This window comes from Erinaceus europaeus, chromosome 9 (genome assembly GCF_950295315.1).
Source record: "Erinaceus europaeus chromosome 9, mEriEur2.1, whole genome shotgun sequence".
Classification (NCBI taxonomy): domain Eukaryota; kingdom Metazoa; phylum Chordata; class Mammalia; order Eulipotyphla; family Erinaceidae; genus Erinaceus; species Erinaceus europaeus.
In genome coordinates this window covers 82,893,591-82,911,468 of record NC_080170.1, presented here as the reverse complement: position 1 = coordinate 82,911,468, position 17,878 = coordinate 82,893,591, and the positions used below count along the sequence as shown (strand labels likewise).

General features: G+C 41.0%; 1 protein-coding gene across 3 annotated transcripts in view; it reads right to left on the bottom strand.

The window, feature by feature from the left end:
* Window positions 1-17,878, bottom strand: part of B4GALT4 (beta-1,4-galactosyltransferase 4) — a 101,605-nt gene that overhangs the window by 2,011 nt on the left and 81,716 nt on the right. For all 3 annotated transcript variants that reach the window (XM_060198316.1, XM_060198315.1, XM_060198314.1), the window contains exons 5-6: window positions 3,498-3,620; window positions 294-398 (exon numbers count right to left, since the gene is read on the bottom strand). In XM_060198316.1, coding sequence (XP_060054299.1) covers window positions 294-398; window positions 3,498-3,620 — 228 coding nt within the window. The remainder of the gene's footprint in view (window positions 1-293; window positions 399-3,497; window positions 3,621-17,878) is intronic.

Sequence of the window (17,878 nt, the reverse complement as noted above, 5' to 3'; positions counted from 1 at the left end):
TGGCGCAAAGTACAAGGACCAGCTTAAGGATCCTGGTTTGAGCCCCCGGCTCCCCACCAGCAGGGGAATTTCTTCACAAGCAGTGAAACAGGTCTGCAGGTGTCTCTCTGCTTCTCTTCCTTTCTATCTCCCCATTCCCTTTCAATTTCTGTCTCTAGCCAATAAATAAAGATAATAAAATAATAATAACAATAAAATAAAATAAGCTGGTTCATTTGACTAAACTCAGCACAGTTCTTCCTTACAGCAGGGACTAAGTAAGTAGCTGACCAGCACATGGATCCAACACTTACCGTTCTCTATTCACCTCATTGCCTCTGTCTCTAGTGTGGAAGATCATTGTATATTTTCCCACTTCGGGCAATGGTCGGATTATTTTCATTTTCTGAAGTTCAACTCTAGAAAAGTAACAGAAGGATGTGTGTGTATATACATTTTAAAGAATCTCATTCTAGTTACCTACTACCTGGTACTCAACAAGAATCCTTTGCAAAAATATACACACAGGTATACACACACAGAATTGCATGACTCATCTGATTATTTTAAAATATTATAATGCAGTGCTAGCTTAATAAAAAGTTATTTTGGCTAAGGGCATTACTTATTAGTAGAGTGTGTGCCTCATATGTATGAGGCCCCTGCTTTAATCCCTAGCACGTGCACACACACACAATTTTAAAATAATTTTCTTATAATGTTGGGCACCAGGCAGTACAGGAAAGAACCACATTAAACATTTATATTTACTATTAGGGTACAAAGGAGATATGTCAGCATATAGCTTGTCATTTTAAAAACAACAACAAACAAGAAAAGGGCCAGTGAAAATTTAAAAAATAACAAAAAAACCTAAGAAAGGACTTTTTTTCCTCCCTGCAGGGTTATCAGTGGGGCTCGGTGGTTGTAATACAAATCCACTGTTCCTGGTAGCCATCTTTTTTTCATTACTGTTGCTGCTTTTGGATAGGCAGAGAAGGGGAAAGAAAGACACCCGCAGACCTGCTTTACTGCTTGTGAAACAATGTCCTCTGCAAGTGGGGAGCCAGGGCCTTAAACCAGATCCTTGTGTCAGTCCTTGCACTTCATACTATGTGCGCTTAACCCGGTGCACTACTACCCGCCCCCCAGGACTTATTTCAAAGCAAATTAACAAATCAAGTCTCTCAGGAACCCTATTTTACTTGAGTGTTTCCTTATAATAAAGAACATAATGTTTTATTAAAAGCTATAGAGCCCACAAGCCTAGGTTTAAATCTAGACTGTTATTTACAACTGTAGTTGATAGTGCATTATCCCAGACCCTAGTTTTTTTCATCTGTAATGTGACAATGACATTGCAGGGCTGATTGGACAGTCAAACAAGTCCATATGTAACCTGCTTTGCAAACCAACAAAGTAAAAAGTACAAAAATGATTCTGAAGCCCATTTAAAGTTAAATATTCATCAAATAGTATTTAGTGACATTTAGTAAAAAAAAAAAAAATTCAGTTTTCATGTTCAAATCAACTGAGTCATACATAACATCAGTCAAGAACGGATGCATTGGATCGTCCTTCTCGTGGTGCATCCCGTGAGTACCCATTCATTGGGGAAACTGACGATCCTTCCTAGCCAACTGAATCCACATGGATCCCAGTCACTTTCAAAGCCAGCAACAAGCAGCTCCTGAGAGCTTTCAACCTGACGCTGTTGACTGGCTACGGAAGAAGGGCAAACGCTAGAAGAAGTCAAGAACCATTCTGAAGGCCATGATGTTTTTATTAAATAAAAACAAAAATTGGAGCTTCCTTCTATTTTAAAGTTGAGCAGGAATAAGAAAAAAAAAAAAAAGCCAGTGAAGATACATAATCAGTGCAAAATTCCACTAACCATCCCATCAGGGCAATAAAAGTGATTTGGGGAAGATGAATACCATTTGCCTCTAGCTCTTGCTACTCATGCCCTGAAATTTAGCAGACATTCTCTGCCTGCCTCATAAGCCACGGCCATGCTAACTGCTGATGCTGGACTGTGAGGAGCTGATGTCCATCACTGCGGCAGCCCTTGATCAGGGGAATCTGTTCCCTCCCACCAGAACCATACCAGAGATTCTCTGCTTAGACATGGGAATGAGACCAGTATAAAGCCCTGACTTCTTTTGCAGATGCAATGAAAAATTCCTGGCAAGTATACATCTGTTAGTTCAGAGCCCCAAGTGGAGAAATTTCCTTCCTAAGAGGCAACAGCAGGAAAAAAGGGGGTCTAATAGCCCAAAAGATCTCACAAAGGAGTTGGGCTGTAGCACAGCAGGTTATGCGCACATGGCGTGAAGCACAAGGTTCTAGCCCCTGGCTCCCCACCTGCAAAGGAGTAGCTTCACAAGCGGTGAAGCAGGTCTGCAGGTATTTATCTTTCTTTCCCCCTCTCTGTCTTCCCCTCCTCTCTCCATTTCTCTCTGTCCTATCCAACAACAACTACAATAATAAAATAATAAGGGCAACAAAAGGGTATAAATAAACATAAAAATATTTTTTAAAAAGTATCTCACTACTACAAGTCTAAAGATGCTAGTGCCTGGGGCTGGGGGACAGGTGGTGGTGCATCTGGTTGAGTGCACATGTTATAGTGTACAACAGCCAGGTTCAAGCCCCTGGTCTCTACCTGCAGGGAGAAAGCTTCACAAGTGGTGAAGCAAGGCTGCAGGTATCTCTGTCTCTTTCCCTATCACCCCTCCCCACTCTCTGTCTCTACCCAATAATAAATAAATTTTAAAAATTATAAATTAAGACAGAAAAATAATAGATACTAGTGCCTGGCTCTTGACAAACTGCTTCTTTGTGGAAGAGAAATACTCATAACCATCCGGCCATAAAATCCAATTTCGGGGTATTGTGCTGATAAAGAAAGTCAAACATATTCCCTTTGAGTGACCCCTCCACCTCCCAAGCAGAAAGCAGTTCAGTGAAATCTGAAAAGAATGCCAGCAGCCTGGAGTTAGGCCAGCAGCCATGCCTAGTGTGGGGAGTGCTGACAGCGTAACACACAAGGAGAGGACACATAGGCCTGCTTCAGAGTGTATGATTTTGCCAAACTGTTGGCACACCTTGCTCTGGGACACTGAAAAGTGGGCCAGGGTCTTCTGAGTCTGAGAGGAAAACACAAGGCATATGACAGACCCATATTGACATGTTCCTCTTTGCAAACACTCTACAGTTTGGGACTGGTCAATCACTGGTGAGATCCTGTGTTAGTAAGTAACACCCACTGGCACGTCCATAGAGGGCTCCATCAAGACTTCTAGATTTCAGAGACCCACAAACCAGGAGCAGACAACCCTCTAAATAGCCAATGGCAAAGGGCAATTAGGGTCATCCCATTCTGCCAACATTTAAGCCCAAATCTGAGGCCTTGAGACCTGCTGAACAACCTCTGTAGGAACCACACATGAACACAGGTTTCCAGAGCCACCACTGATAGAATAGCCCCGTGAAGGGGACCTGTCTCTGTTGTTCACCTGAGTCTGAGGTCATCGTCTTCGCCTCCCCATCCCCAGTAGTTGTTAGAGAATCCATTCACCTTGAAAAACTGTTCTCTGCTTAGGGCAGTAACACCCCCAAAATATCCACTGTAACGCAACCTGGAGCCAAGAGAAGAGAGAAAGGGTAAGAACATCACTATAAAGCCTTATTGCTCTTCACAGAGATTTCAGAAGTTTCTGAATTCAGGACTGACATTCTAGAGATGACATGAAGACAATGTACTTTTTGCCCTTTTACTCCTGTTTGGTACCCATTTCCCAACATTTCTGACCTTCCCTATCTGGCCTTATTTCTTCCATTGTCTAAATAGTACTCACATTCTGATCACCAAGCAAGGCATTATTCCCATATTATTGTTAATGTTTTAGTACAATGGTTGATAGAGGTACCTGTAAATATACACCATGATATCAGAGCTATATTATAGATTTCATCATATGTGCCAATATAATAATAATAATAATAACAACAACAACAACAGTCATTGCCCAGAGCACTGGGTTAAGAAGGATTCTGAGGCTACATTCAGACTCAAAATGAATGCATGCTATAAAAAATATAGTTATTTTTACTCTAGTACTTTTTAGGGATTAGGGTTGAGAGCAAGAGTCAGTTCATACACACTGTGCAAAGCTCATTTCTCTACAAGAAAATCTCTCAGAGCCTGTTTTCTAACTAACCAACACAACTCAACAACTCTTGAGATATTTGGCTTGAGTAGCAAGCCACATGTAGTGTTTTTCATAGCAACAGAGTACACAGAAAGATGTTTTAAGAGGAAGATGGGTAAGTTGAGTCTGAGATACCTGAGGCTTTCACCAGTTGGCAAAAGAACTTAAGAACCAAGTTCAAAAGAAAGGAGTGGCTACAGATAGGGCTTTTCTAGCAAAAGATGGTGCTTGAAGGCTCAAGAGTAGGAGAAACTTCCTGAAGACAATGTAGTGAGAAAGAGTTCAGAAGCTGGGGATTCCCATATGTGATCATGAGGTCCCAGTCCAAGAGCATCTCTCAGTAATAGGACTCTACCTCTTTATCGGTGGATAAATTAGCAAGTCAGTAATAAAAATGCTCCTTGACTATAACACTGTAGATAATTCAGGAACACAAATGAAAGTAGGGTTGCACTGCTACTAAATGAAACTACTAAATAAGAGATGCTGTTAGATCAATGGAATCTACAGTTAATGGTACTTAGAAACTTTCTTCATATTTGGTAGCTACTCTTGGCCCTAATCCAGCTTTCTAGTACTATTCTCAACTCTGACACCATCTTTCCTGACAATACTTTCAGTCCGTCTGAATGCTAGCTGTTGGGCTCAGGCAAAAATTACTACAGTCTACTAAAATGTACTTCCTAGCTTCTTCCCATGCCAAGACCCTTAGTTTCATCTGCTCTATGCTTACCTTTAGGCTTCTGGTTATTACACAGTTGGTCCTACTTTATTTTTTAAACTTTTTTATTTATTTATAAAATAAAAATTATAAAATATCAACAAGACCATAGAATAAGTGGGGTAAAATTCCACACATTTCCCACAACCAGAGTTCCATATCCCATCCCCTCATTGGAAGCTTTCCTATTATTTATCTCTCTGAGAGCATGGACCCAGGGTCATTATGGGGTGCAGAAGGTGGGAGGTCTGGCTTCTGTAATTGCTTCTTCACTAAATATGGGTGTTGGCAGGTTGATACATACTCCCAGTCTATCCCTATCTTTCCCTACTGGAACAGGGCTTTGGAGAGGTGGGGTTCCAGGGTACACTGGTGAGGCTGTCTGTCCAGGGGAGTCAGGTTGGCATCATGGTAGCATCTGCAACTTGGTGTTTGAAATGTGTATTCCTTAGCTTCCTCCTTTCTTGTAGGACTCATTTCAGAAGTTCTTGCAAGGTGGGGTTGATTGTGGCAAATTGCTTTAGTTCTTGAATATTTGAGAAAACCTCTATTTTTCCCTCATATTTTAAGGATAATTTTGCAGGATACAATGTTTATGGCTGGAATTCCCTCTCCTTTAGAACTTTGAATATGGCATTCCACTCTCCCCTTGCCTCTAGAGTCTGTAAAGAGAAATCTGATGAAAGTCTTATAGCTTTACCTTTGTATGTAACTTCTTTCCTTACCCTAGCAGCCAGCAAAATTTTTTCTTTGTCATTGACTTTTGATAGTTTTACAATAATGTGCCTTGACATTGGTCTTTTTATATGTATAAATGTGGGTGATTGTTCTGCCTCTTGAATAAGAATGTTCTGAGGGCTTCCTAAGTGAGGGAAGTTCTCAGTTAAAATTGCTCTGAAAATGGAGTCTGGGTTGAATATGGGATGATCTCACTCTCAGGGCAGAAATTGAAAAGCAAGATCAGAAGAGAAAACATAAGTAGAACCTGAACTGGAAGTGGTGTATTGCACCAAAGTAAAAGACGCTGGGGTGGGTGGGTGGGGAGAATACAGTAGGTCCAAGAAGGATGACAGAGGACCTAGTGGGGGTTGTATTGTTATATGGAAAACTGAAAAATGTTATGCATGTACAAACTATTGTATTTACTGTCAAATGTAAAACATTAATTCCCCAATAAAGAAATGGAGGGAAAAAAGGAGTCTGGGCCTTTGGCCTTATCCTTCTATCACTTTTATATTCAATCTTTTGATGGAATCTGCAATTTTACAGAGTTTCTTCAGTCTTTCTGCACTATTCCCCCCTGCCGGGCTGGGCTAGCGTGGGGGTGCCTCTTCCTAGGCATGTACTCTCTGGGTTGAAGAGAACTCGACCGGAGCCAGCCTGGGATGCTACTCACTCAGCGGGAGATAACTCAGGAACCAAACACATGGTGCAAGACAATGCAATATATTTATTGATCAGAGAGCCCAGGCTTTTTAAAGGGCAAGTCAGAAATGGAAATCACTAGGAAAGGGGCGGAGAAAGGCAAAAGGGAGCTGGGAAGGTAGAAACTTCCTTAGCCACTGTTGCAAGGGTTTTAACTGGTAGGATTAATATTACCCTGCAGGCAGGGAGGGTCTTGAGGGTAGAAAGAAGATAGATCAAAGGGATGGAATGGGTAGGGAATCTGTCAGGCAAAACAATGATTATATAGATAGGCCATATTATCAGGAATGCAGAGTGCTTTGTGAGGCTCCTCACAATTTCCTGACACCCCCCCTTCATCTTTGAATTGAAAGAGTGGGCTGGCCATATCTTCTAGATTTGTAAATTATTTCTTTTGAATGTGTGAGTCTACTTCCTAAACCTTCTACCTGAGCCTGGATTGCAGTTAGAGTATCTTTTCTCCCTGGAGTTCTGTCTGAAATTTTTCTTTCATGCTTCCTAACTGCTTAGTGAGTTCTGAATGAAGTTCTTCTTTCAAGATTTGAAGATTCTTGAAAGAAGATTCCATAGTAAAATATTCCATAGTAAAACGCTCTTTTAATTCTTGCTTAAATTCTTGGAAAGTCCTCATAATGAGCTTTCTGTAGTCTGTCTCTGAGAGTCTCTCTAAATCTGTAATTCCTTGAATTTCCTCTGTTTCATTTCTGTCTGGCTGATACGGCATGGTTGGCTGTTTAGTTCTGTTTCTCTGCTTGTGCATGTTTTTGTGCTGGCTATTGATGGAGAGCAGGTGGTGCTATTGTGATCTCTAGGTTTCTCTTTGTGTGGTATGTGGCAGGTGGGATGGGATGGGGCTGGTGGTTGCTTTGGTCTGTCTTGTGGTCACAAATGCCCTTTTCTACATTGTGTCCTTGCCTTAAATTCAGAAGGCTAAAAACCCAAGTCACAGATTGATATTTTTAAGCCTGTCTCTTTTCTTCCAGCACTAGGAACAATGTTACTTGCTGCACTTAAGATGGAATCACCAAAATGGTGCAGCTCAGAGCCTGTGCCACCCAGAGCTCTGATTTGACTTTTCTGTTCTTCAACCTGTGCCCCTTTTCACCCCAACTGCACGTGAGCACCCACTTGAGGCTGCAGAACTTTCAGCTATAAAATATTACTTCAGTTGGGTCTCTTTTTGTATTTATTTGTTGTTTTGGGAGCAGAGGTGATTTGATTCCAGTTATTCCATGGCCATGCCTCTGAGAAGTCCTGTCCTACTTTATATTTTACTGATTTTCAGCCTGGGCAGAATATGTTCTGAAAACTCACCTTCCCAGAGCTCTATTCCACTTTAGAAAAATAGAGACAGGCTAGGGGTATGGCTTGATCTGTCAATGTCCATGTTTAGTGAAGAAGCAATTATAGAAACCAGACCTTCCACCTTCTGAATCCCATAAAGAATTTTGGTTCATATTCCCAGAGAGATAAAGAATAGGGAAGCTTCCAATGGAGGGGGTGGGACATGGAACTCTGGTGGTGGAAACTGTATGGAATTATACCCCCTCTTATCCTACAATCTTGTCAATCATTATTAAATCACTAATTAAAAAATAAAGAAGAGAATGTGAATATTCAGAGGATTTCTAATATAATTGACTTCAGTTCAAAGTGTTCCAGGACCAATTAACTATGTATTTCTATTTTATCAGATTTTTAAAAATGGAAAAAAAAAAATAGATTGGCATCATGGTAGCATCTGCAACTTGGTGTCTGAAATGTGTATTCCTTAGCATCTAACAAACAGAATGCCAAAATCTATGGAATAGGTATGGGGAAATAGCATAATGGTTATGCAAAGGATTTTCATGCCTGAGGCTCTGAGGTCCTAGGTTTAATCCCAGCACCACCAAAATCAAAAGCTAAGTAGTGTTTTGAGGGTCCAGGTTCATCCTCAGTAATTGCCATAAACCAGAGCTGAGCAGAGCTCTGATCTCTCATATTATCTCATAAGAATGAATATTTGGGGGGTAGCACAATGAATTAAGCACACATAGTGTGAAACACAAGGACTCGAGCAAGGATCCCAGTTCAAGCCCCTGGCTCCCAACCTGCAGGGGAGTCACTTCACAGGTGGCAAAGCAGGTCTGCAGGTGTTTACCTTTTGCTCCCCCTCTCTATCTTCCCCTTCTCTCTTGATTTCTCTCTGTCCTATACAACAACAACAGTGTAGCAACAACAACAGTGGAAAAAAGATGGACTTCAGGAGCAGTGGATTTGTAATGCAGACACCAAGCCCCAGCAATAACCCTGGAGGCAAAAGAAGGAGGAGGAGGAAGAGGAGGAATGGGATGGGAGGGGAAGGAGGAAGAAGAGAGTAAGGAGGAGGAGGAGGGGGGAGAAGAGGAAGGAGGAGGAGGGGAAGGAGGAAGAGGAGAAGAAGGAGAAGAAGAAATATTTTGGGCACGGGTAGATAGCATATGCAGAGACTCTCATACTTGAGGCTCTAAAGCCCTGTACCACCATAAGCCAGAGCTGAGCAATGCTCTGGTAAAAAATAAATAAATAAATAAATAATAATAAACAGCAGATTTATAAAATACTTAGTAAAACCACTGCTCCAGCACAACCTGAAAAGCTCCAGTGAGCGGTCCTCAAAAAAGAAACAGCAGAGGTCACATAGGTTCCTGTGCTAAATATGAGCCCCAGATCAAATCCATGGGGTTTACAGTTAACAATATTTATATACTTTTCCCATATTTGGGAGCTGTTCTCTTCCCTGATCCAGCTTTTCAGTCCTTGTTTACAACTATGACACCATCTCCCCAGACAATACCTTGTCCACCTCCATTTCCGATGTCAGATTCAGGCAAAAACTAGTAAAGTCATGGGCCCCTTGCAATATACCTAAAATAAACCTACTAGCTTTTTCCAAAATGGAGACACACCACCAATCTTCATCTGCAATATTCTTGCCTCTAGGTTCATGATTAGTCAACAATTTGTTCTGCTTTATATCTTAACTTTTCTTCAGCCACCAGGTTTTAGATACTACCATGATGCCAACTTGACTTCCCTGGGCAAACGACCCCACCAATGTGTCCTGGAAACCCACCTCCCCAGAACCCTGCCCCACTAGGGAAAGAGAGACAGGTCTGGAGTATGGATCAACCTGCCAATGTCCATGCTCAGCGGAGAAGCAACTACAAAAGCTAGACCCCCCACCTTTTACACTCCATAATAATCCTGGGTCCATACTCCCAGAGGGACAAAGAATAGGAAAGCTATCAGGGAAGGGGATGGGATGTATCCCCTTCTGGTGGTAAGAACAGTGTGGAATTATATCCGTATTATCTTATAATTTTGTAAATCACTATCATTAATAAAAATAAAAAATAATCTAGTTTGAGAAAATGTATATTTTAAATAAAGTAGACAAAAGTGAATAAATCTGCTCCAGGGACAATTAAATAAGTATGATTTTTAGGATAAGAAGGAAACTCAAAAACAAAGATTAATAAAAACATAGTACCGGCCATCAAGGAGCCCTTGAGAAACAGAGTTTCTTGGCCTTTCTTTCTGACTTATCTCTGTCTGTCTCTCCCACTGCTGCTAACCTGATCTTCAGGTGTTCCTTTAACAGATCACACTGTTCTTCTTTGTTTTTTCTCATAGAGTTCCGGTCATCAAGAGTTTCTACCATTTTCCCACTTAATCTGTAACATCCCCCCTCCACCCCCATCTGCCTCTCCCTGTGTGTGGAATCTCCTTTTTCAGACTCCTCATAACACTGACCTTTCTGTTAGACCGTAAACTCTATGAGATCAAGGATGACATACCTGTGTCCCATCCCCTATTGTAGTGGAAACTACAATAGCCCCCTCAAGGTCACAGATATGGACTGGTTTTATATCTATATCTATTGATCTGTCTGTATCTATATCTACATCTTTTTTTGCCCACTTTTTCTATGGTCCTGCCTTTACTTCTCTAAGTCACACCTACATCTATTACAACTTCCAATTGTCCTTCTATTTTCCTCTTCTTTCTCAGATTAGGGAAACAGTGCCTGACTTCCTCTAGGGTTTTCCAGATTAGCTTCCATTTCAGTGATGGTACAAAAACAAAGATTCAGGGAGTTGGGCGATAGCGCAGCGGGGTAAGCGCACGTGGCGCAAAGTGCAAGAACCGGTGTAAGGATCCCGGTTTGAGCCCCAGCTCCCCACCTGCAGAGGAGTCGCTTCACAAGCAGTGAAGCAGGTCTGCAGGTGTTTATCTTTCTCTCCCCCCTCTGTCTTCCCCTCCTCCATTTCTCTGTCCTATCCAACAACAACATCAGTAACAACAATAATAATAACTACAACAATAAAACAATAAGGGCAACAAAAGGGAGTAAATAGATATTTTAAAAAGAATCTTTAAAAAAAAAAAGATTCCTGGTGACAGATGTTTCAGGTCCTGGTAGAACTGGAGATCAGAGCCCTCTGGCTATCTTTCCCTAATATTTTCCCCCTCTGAGATTATGGACCAAAATTTTTTGGCGGGTGTAGAAGGAGGGAGTTCTGGTTTCTATAATTGCTTCTTTACTGGACCTGGGCATTGACAGGTTGATCCATACTCCCAGCCTGTTTCTCTCTTTCCCTACTAGGGCAAGGCTCTGGAGAGGTGAGGTTCCAAGACATGTTGGTGAGGTCATCTGCCTGGAGGTCAGGACAGAATCTTAGCAGCATTTGCAACTTGGTGAAGTTGATATAAGCAGTATAGGCAATAAGATATAAAGCAGGACAGAATGTTTAATAAACAGTAGCCAAAGTGTAAGAATAGAGAACATGAGAATAAGGACTCAGAGGTGGAAAAAAACTAGGATGTCTATTTTAGGTATGTTCCTAAGGGACCATGACTTTATAATTTTTGCTTGTGCTTGATAGTTTATGTAAAGGTGGACTAGAAATATTGTTGAAGATGGTGTCAGAGTTGAAAATAGACCTTGAAAGCCAGATTAGGGCAGAGAGTAGCTCCCAAACTTGAAGGAGAAAAACACACACACACACATACAACTAACTGTTAACTACATCGATCTGACCCAGAGCCCATATATATTCATATTTAGCACAAGAGCCTGTATAAGCTCTGAGTCCCTATCAGTCTGAGCTCACAGTCCATAGTCACAGCTGGGAACTTTCTAGGCTGTACTCATTACAGGACCAGTCCTCCTTGAGTGGCAAAGTAGGATGATGCAGCCTCTTCAGAGAAGGACATTCCTTACCATTGCTACTTTATAGTGAGGGCATGACCTGGATTAGGACCACAAAAGGACTTATAATGGTGTTCCTGATGGAAGGGACCAGTAATGGTAAAGAGAGGGATCAGTTAGGGGACTAGGCCCATAGTCTATGGGGTACCCAAGGATTCCCTGATCACTTACTGAGCCAGTCTCTTGCCCTTTTCCAGTTTTTGTAGTCCTTTCTTTGACAAGCTTAGACTGTCTTCTAGTTGTTAAAGCCTTGAATGTCATTTGTTGTATCCAGGCTGGTATTAGCTTTGCAGAAGCTGGCCTTCAGTTAGGAAGGAAATAGACCTAGGTTTTTAGTGTAGTCTAAGTGAGTCTCAAGTCTTTTTTTGCACTTATTTGTTCAATAGTTCAAAGGGGGAAAACTGTCCTATAATATATATATATATTCCATCCAGTATATCTTTTGGCCATCCAGTATATCTCTTGGTCAATTGTATCCAGCACTTCTAAAGATTGACAAGCGGTGACAATAATGTTGATACCCTGTCAGAAGACATTTAAAAATGGAAGCAGATTTAATTTTTATTAGAGGGCAGTAAAACCTAAGAATTAGGGAAGTTTAGTTATGAATAACAGTAGAATCCTATCTGGTAGAATAAAAGAGGCTGGTGGCAAAGGAATACTTGGCATTAAGATTTGCCACAGGCTAGTCAGAGCTTTATCACTGACTCAGTGATAAATCAGATTTATTTCTAATCGTATCAGTGTCTGAGACAGTTGGGCAAAATCATGATGGCTTCTTTCTTCTGCATGTGTGTAGAATGAAGACATTCCCTGTAAGACTCATCTTATTAACAGTGCTGTTATGACAATGAATAAAGCATGTGCTGATTAAAGTTCTGTGTTGCAAGTTGCAGATGCTACCATGATGCCAACCTGACTTCCCTGGGCTGACTACCTCACCAATATGTCCTGGAACACCACCTCCCCAGAGCTCAACCCCACTAGGGAAAGACAGAAACAGGCTGGGGGTATGGATGGACCTGTAAACACCCATGTCCAGTGGAGAAGCAATTACAGAAGCCAGACCTCCCACCTTCTGCACCCCATAAAGATCTTTGATCCGGGAGTCGGGCTGTAGCGCAGTGGGTTAAGCACACGTGGTGCAAAGCACAAGGACTGGTGTAAGGATCCCGGTTTGAGCCCTGGCTCCCCACCTGCAGGTGAGTCACTTCACAAGAGATAAAGCAGGTCTGCAGGTGTCTATCTTTCTCTCCCCATCTCTATCTTCCCCCATCTCTCTCTATTTCTCTCTGTCCTATCCAACAATGATGACAACAATAATAATAGCTACAACAATAAAATAAGGGCAACAAAAGGGAATACATAAATATTTTTTTTAAAAAAAAAGATATTTGGTCTATACTTCCAGAAGAATAAAGAACAGAGAAGCTTCCAATAGAGGAGATGGGATACGGAACTCTGAGGGTGGGAATTGTGTGGAATTGTACCCCTCTTATCCCACAATCTTGTCAATCATTATTCAACCACTCATAAAAATAAAATTAAAAAATAAATTCTGTGGTGCAATGACACACCATTACCAGCAGAGGACAGACACTTTGAAACCTGCAACAACTAGAGAGATTAGCAGAATAGCAAAGGTAAAATATAGGGAGCAGGAGCAAGTCCAGTATTACTTATGCATGCCTCACTCTGGGCACAGAAGCTAAAGTCATTTTCATCAAACACACAACAAAGCAAGGAAGCATAAATGACAAATCTACACCAGAGTACAATTTAAATCAGAATAGAACATTAAAATAGAAAATACTAAACTGAAAATAAAATTCATTTTAGTTTCTAAAATAAGGATATAGAATTGGTTGAAGAAAGAAGTAGGATTAGATTAGAATTTGGCTGCTTGGATTGTAGAGATGTTTATATCTACATCAAAAGAGGCAACACAGTGGTTCACCTGCTTCACACTAAGAAAACTTGTTACTCAAGGAAGACAAAAGCCTTCAGACACTTATGGGGAAAAAATTGCCTAGTCAATTATAGTAGAAAACTGAAACAGTGATATTCACACATGAGCTGTTTTTATAATGAAAAACATCTCATTAAGTCTACTACATTTTATTCAAAATCAGTTCCCAGCATGAATTCCCAAGAAATTGTAGCCTGGATTAATATTTTTAAAATGGAGTGGTTTTTTTTTTTTGTTTGTTTGTTTTGTTTGGGTTTGTTGGTTCTTTTTGACCCCAGGGTTATTGCTGGAACTCAATACATGTAAGAGGAAGCTCCTGGCCCCGCCATTTTTCTTTTTTTGACAGAAGCAGAGAGAAACAAAGGAAGGGGGAAATGGAGAAGAGAGAGACCCACAGCAGCATTGCTCCACTGCTCATGAAGCTTCCTGACCCTCTACGGGGGGGGGGGGGACCAGAAGCTTGAACTGAGCTGCTGATGTGTGGTGTCATGTAAGAGAAGACCTTTATTTAAAACAATCCTGTGTGTACTCACACACACACACTAAAAGGAACTAAAAAAAAATTCTATGTGAACACAGGAACTTGCAGAGGGAAAAAAGTAGCCAAGCTGCAAACTGGCTAAGTGAGAATGGTGACATAGTAGACAGCACAGACTTGTGGTGGTGGGTCTGTAGTTTTTATAATTTTGTAAATCACTAATAAAAAATTCACTTAACAGATCATTATATCATAGAGTTTTTTTTCAAGATTGGGAGCTATTCTCTGACCTTATTAAACTTTCTAGCCCCTTTCTCTACTCTGATGCCATCTTCTCAGATAACATTTTTGTCCAACTCCAAGTGAGCTATCAAACTCAAGCAAAAACTGATAGTCATGGGCCCTGAGGGACATGCCTAAAATGGAATTCCTAGCTTCTTTCCACCCTAAAAATCCCTATTCTCATCTGCTCTGTTCCCACTTTTTGGTTCTGTTCATTTATCATTCTGTCCTGCTTTATATTTTGCCACCTTTCAGCCACTAAGTTGCAGATGTTATCATGATTTCATCCTGACTTCCCTAGGCAGACGACCTCACCAATGTGTTCTGGAACCTCACCTCTCCAGAGCTCTACCCCACTAAGAAAGACAGAAACAGGCTGGGGGTATGGATTGATTTGCCCATGCCCATGTTCAATGGAGAAGCAGTTAAAGAAGTCAGAATTCCCACCTTCTGTACCCCAAAAATAATTTTGATCCATACTCCCAATGTAGGAGAAATAATAGAGGGAAGATGACTGAGAGCTCTGAATTCTAACTCCATCAGGGCCTGAAATAAAAGAGGAAAAAGGGATGGACAGGAGCTGGGTGGTGGTGTACCTTGTTGAGTGCACATTATAATGTGCAAGGACCAGGGTTTGAGCCCCCTGTCTCCACCTGCAGAGGGAAAGCTTCATGAGTGGTGAAGCAGTATTGAAGGTGTCTCTGTCTCTCTCCCTCTCTATCACCCCTTTTCCTCTCAATTTCTGGCAGTCTCTATCAAATAAATAAAGATAACACCAAAAAAAATTTTTGAAAAAAAAGGGAGACCCCTTATAGAACGAAAAAAAATCTTTATATGCCATACATCAGACAAGAGGCCAATAACCAAATTATATAAAGAGCTCGCCAAACTCATCAACGACAACAAAATGATCCCATCCAAAAATGGGGAGAGGATATGAACAGAATATTCACCAAAGAAGAGACTCAAAGGACCAACAAACATATGAAAAAATGCTCTGCCACTGATAAGTCAGAGAAATGCAAATAAAGACAACAATGAGATACCACTTCATTCCTATCACTTCACTCCTATGAGAATGTTATACATCAGAAATGATAGCATCAAATGCTGGAGAGGATGTGGGAGCAAAGGAACCTTCCTACACTGCTGGTGGAAATGTAAATTGGTCGAATCCCTGTGGAGAGCAGTCTAGAGAACTCTCAGAAGACTAAAAGTGGACCAACCCTGACCCTGAAATTCCTCTCCTGGGAACAGATCCTAAGGAACCCAGCACACGCATCCAAAAACATCTATGTATACCTATGTTCACAGCAGCACAATTTGTAATAGCCAAAACTTGGAAGCAACCCAGATGCCCAAGAACAGATGAGTATCTAAGCAAGTGGTGGTATATATACTTAATGAAATACTTCTCAGTTATTAAAAATGGTGAATTCACTTTCTTCACCTTATCTTGGATGCAGCTTGAAGGAATCATGTTAAATGAGAGTAAATCAGAAAGAGAAAGATGAATATGGGATGATCTCACTCACAGACAGAAGTTGAAAAATAAGAACAGAAGGAAAAACACAAAGCAGAACTTGGATTGGAGTTGGTATATTGCACCAAAATAAAAGACTCTGGAGGGGATTGGGTGGTAGTGCAGTGGGTTAAGCACACATGGTGCAAAGTACAAGGACTGGCGTAAGGATCCCGGTTCAGCCCACAGCTCCCCATCTGCAGGGGAGTCGCTTCACAGGCAGTGAAACAGGTCTGCAGGTGTCTTCCTCTCCTCCTCTCTGTTTCCCCTCCTCTCTCATTTTCTCTCTGCCCTATACAACAACAATAACATCAATGGCAACAATAACAATAATGACAAGGGCAACAAAATGAGAAAAAAAAATTGGCCTCCAAGCAGAGTGGATTCACAGTGCAGGCACCCGAGCCCCAGAAATAATCCTGGAGGCAAAAATAATACATAAATAAATAACTAAATAAAAATAAAAGACTCTGGAGTGAAGAAGAGAATTCAGGTTCAGGTCCTGGAACATGATGGCAGAGGAGGACCTAGTGGGGATTGAATTGTTATGTGTAAAACAGAGATAAATTATACATGTATAAACTACTGCATTTTTCTGTCAACTATAAACCATTAATCCCCCAATAAAGAACTTTAAAAAAGGGGGGGACATTTGGATGTAGTATAGATGTGTGACTTGAAAAAAAAAGTAGATGGAACTCTAAAAAGTGAGCAGATATATACAAATATAGACAGACAGTTATAGAAATAATAGTTAACCCATATCTACAACCTTAAGAGAACTGCTATAGCTTACAGTGGAAGGACTCAGAATTCAGAACCCTGGTGGTGATAACAGTGCAGAGTTGTACCCCTGTTATCTTGTAATTTTGTAAGTCAATATTAAATCATTAATTAAAAAAACAGAAAGAAATCATTTTTTAAAAGTTCTGGGAGTCGGGTGGTAGTGTAGTGGGTTAAGCGCATGTGGTGCGAAGCACAAGGACTGTAAGGATCCCAGTTTGTCCCCCTACCTCCCCCCCCCCCCCCCCCCGCTCCCCACCTGCAGGGGAGTGGCTTCACAGGCAGTGTAGCAGGTCTGCAGGTATCTGTCTTTCTCTCCCCCTCTCTGTCTTCCCCTACTCTCTCCATTTCTCTCTGTTCTATCCAACAACAACGACATCAGTGACAACAACAATAATAACTACAACAACAATTATTTTAAAAAAGCAACAAGGGCAACAAAAGGGAAAATAAGTGAATATAAAAAAATTAATTAAATTTTTTTTAAAGTTCTACATGGGAGTCAAGCAGTGGCATGCCTGGTAGAGTATACATATTACCATTTGCAAGGACTTAGATTCAAACCTCCAGTCCCTCCCTATATGGGGGAAGCTTTATGAGTGATGAAGCAGTGCTTCTGGTGTCTTTCTCTACCTTCCCCCTCAATTTCTCTGTGTCTCATCAAATAAAAGAAAGAGAAACTTTAAAAGGGGAGCGGGGGGAATGGCTGCCAAAAGTAATAGATTCACTGTGCAGACACTAAGCCTATGGTAATCCTAGTAGCAATTATTGATTTAAAAAGTTCTATGTGTTTTTAATCTCCCAACACATACGTCTAAAAGGAACCAAACTACAGGAAGTTATCTATGTCAAAGATCTGAATTACAGGTATTCTGTGTAGCAGACAGTGATTAAGTTATTAATGTTAAATAATAGGTGAATGGATGGGTGGCATGTTCCCTAGAAACACGCTTCTATGAAATATATCACATGGTTTTATTTATTAGATAGAGATAGAAATTGAGAGGGGAGGAGGGAAGAGAGAGGAAGAGAGAGAGAGACACCAAGACCTGCAGCCCTCCTTCACAGATCATCAAGCCTGCCCCTGCAAGTAAGGACTAGAAGCCTGAATCCAGGTCTTTCTACATTGTAACACATGCATTCTACCAAGGGTACCACCACCTAGCCTGTTTTTATTTGTAAATATTTTATTCACTATGTTTAATTTGAGAGATACAGAGAGAGAGAGAGAGAGATGATAGGTAGGCAGATAAGTAGGTAGGTAGGTAC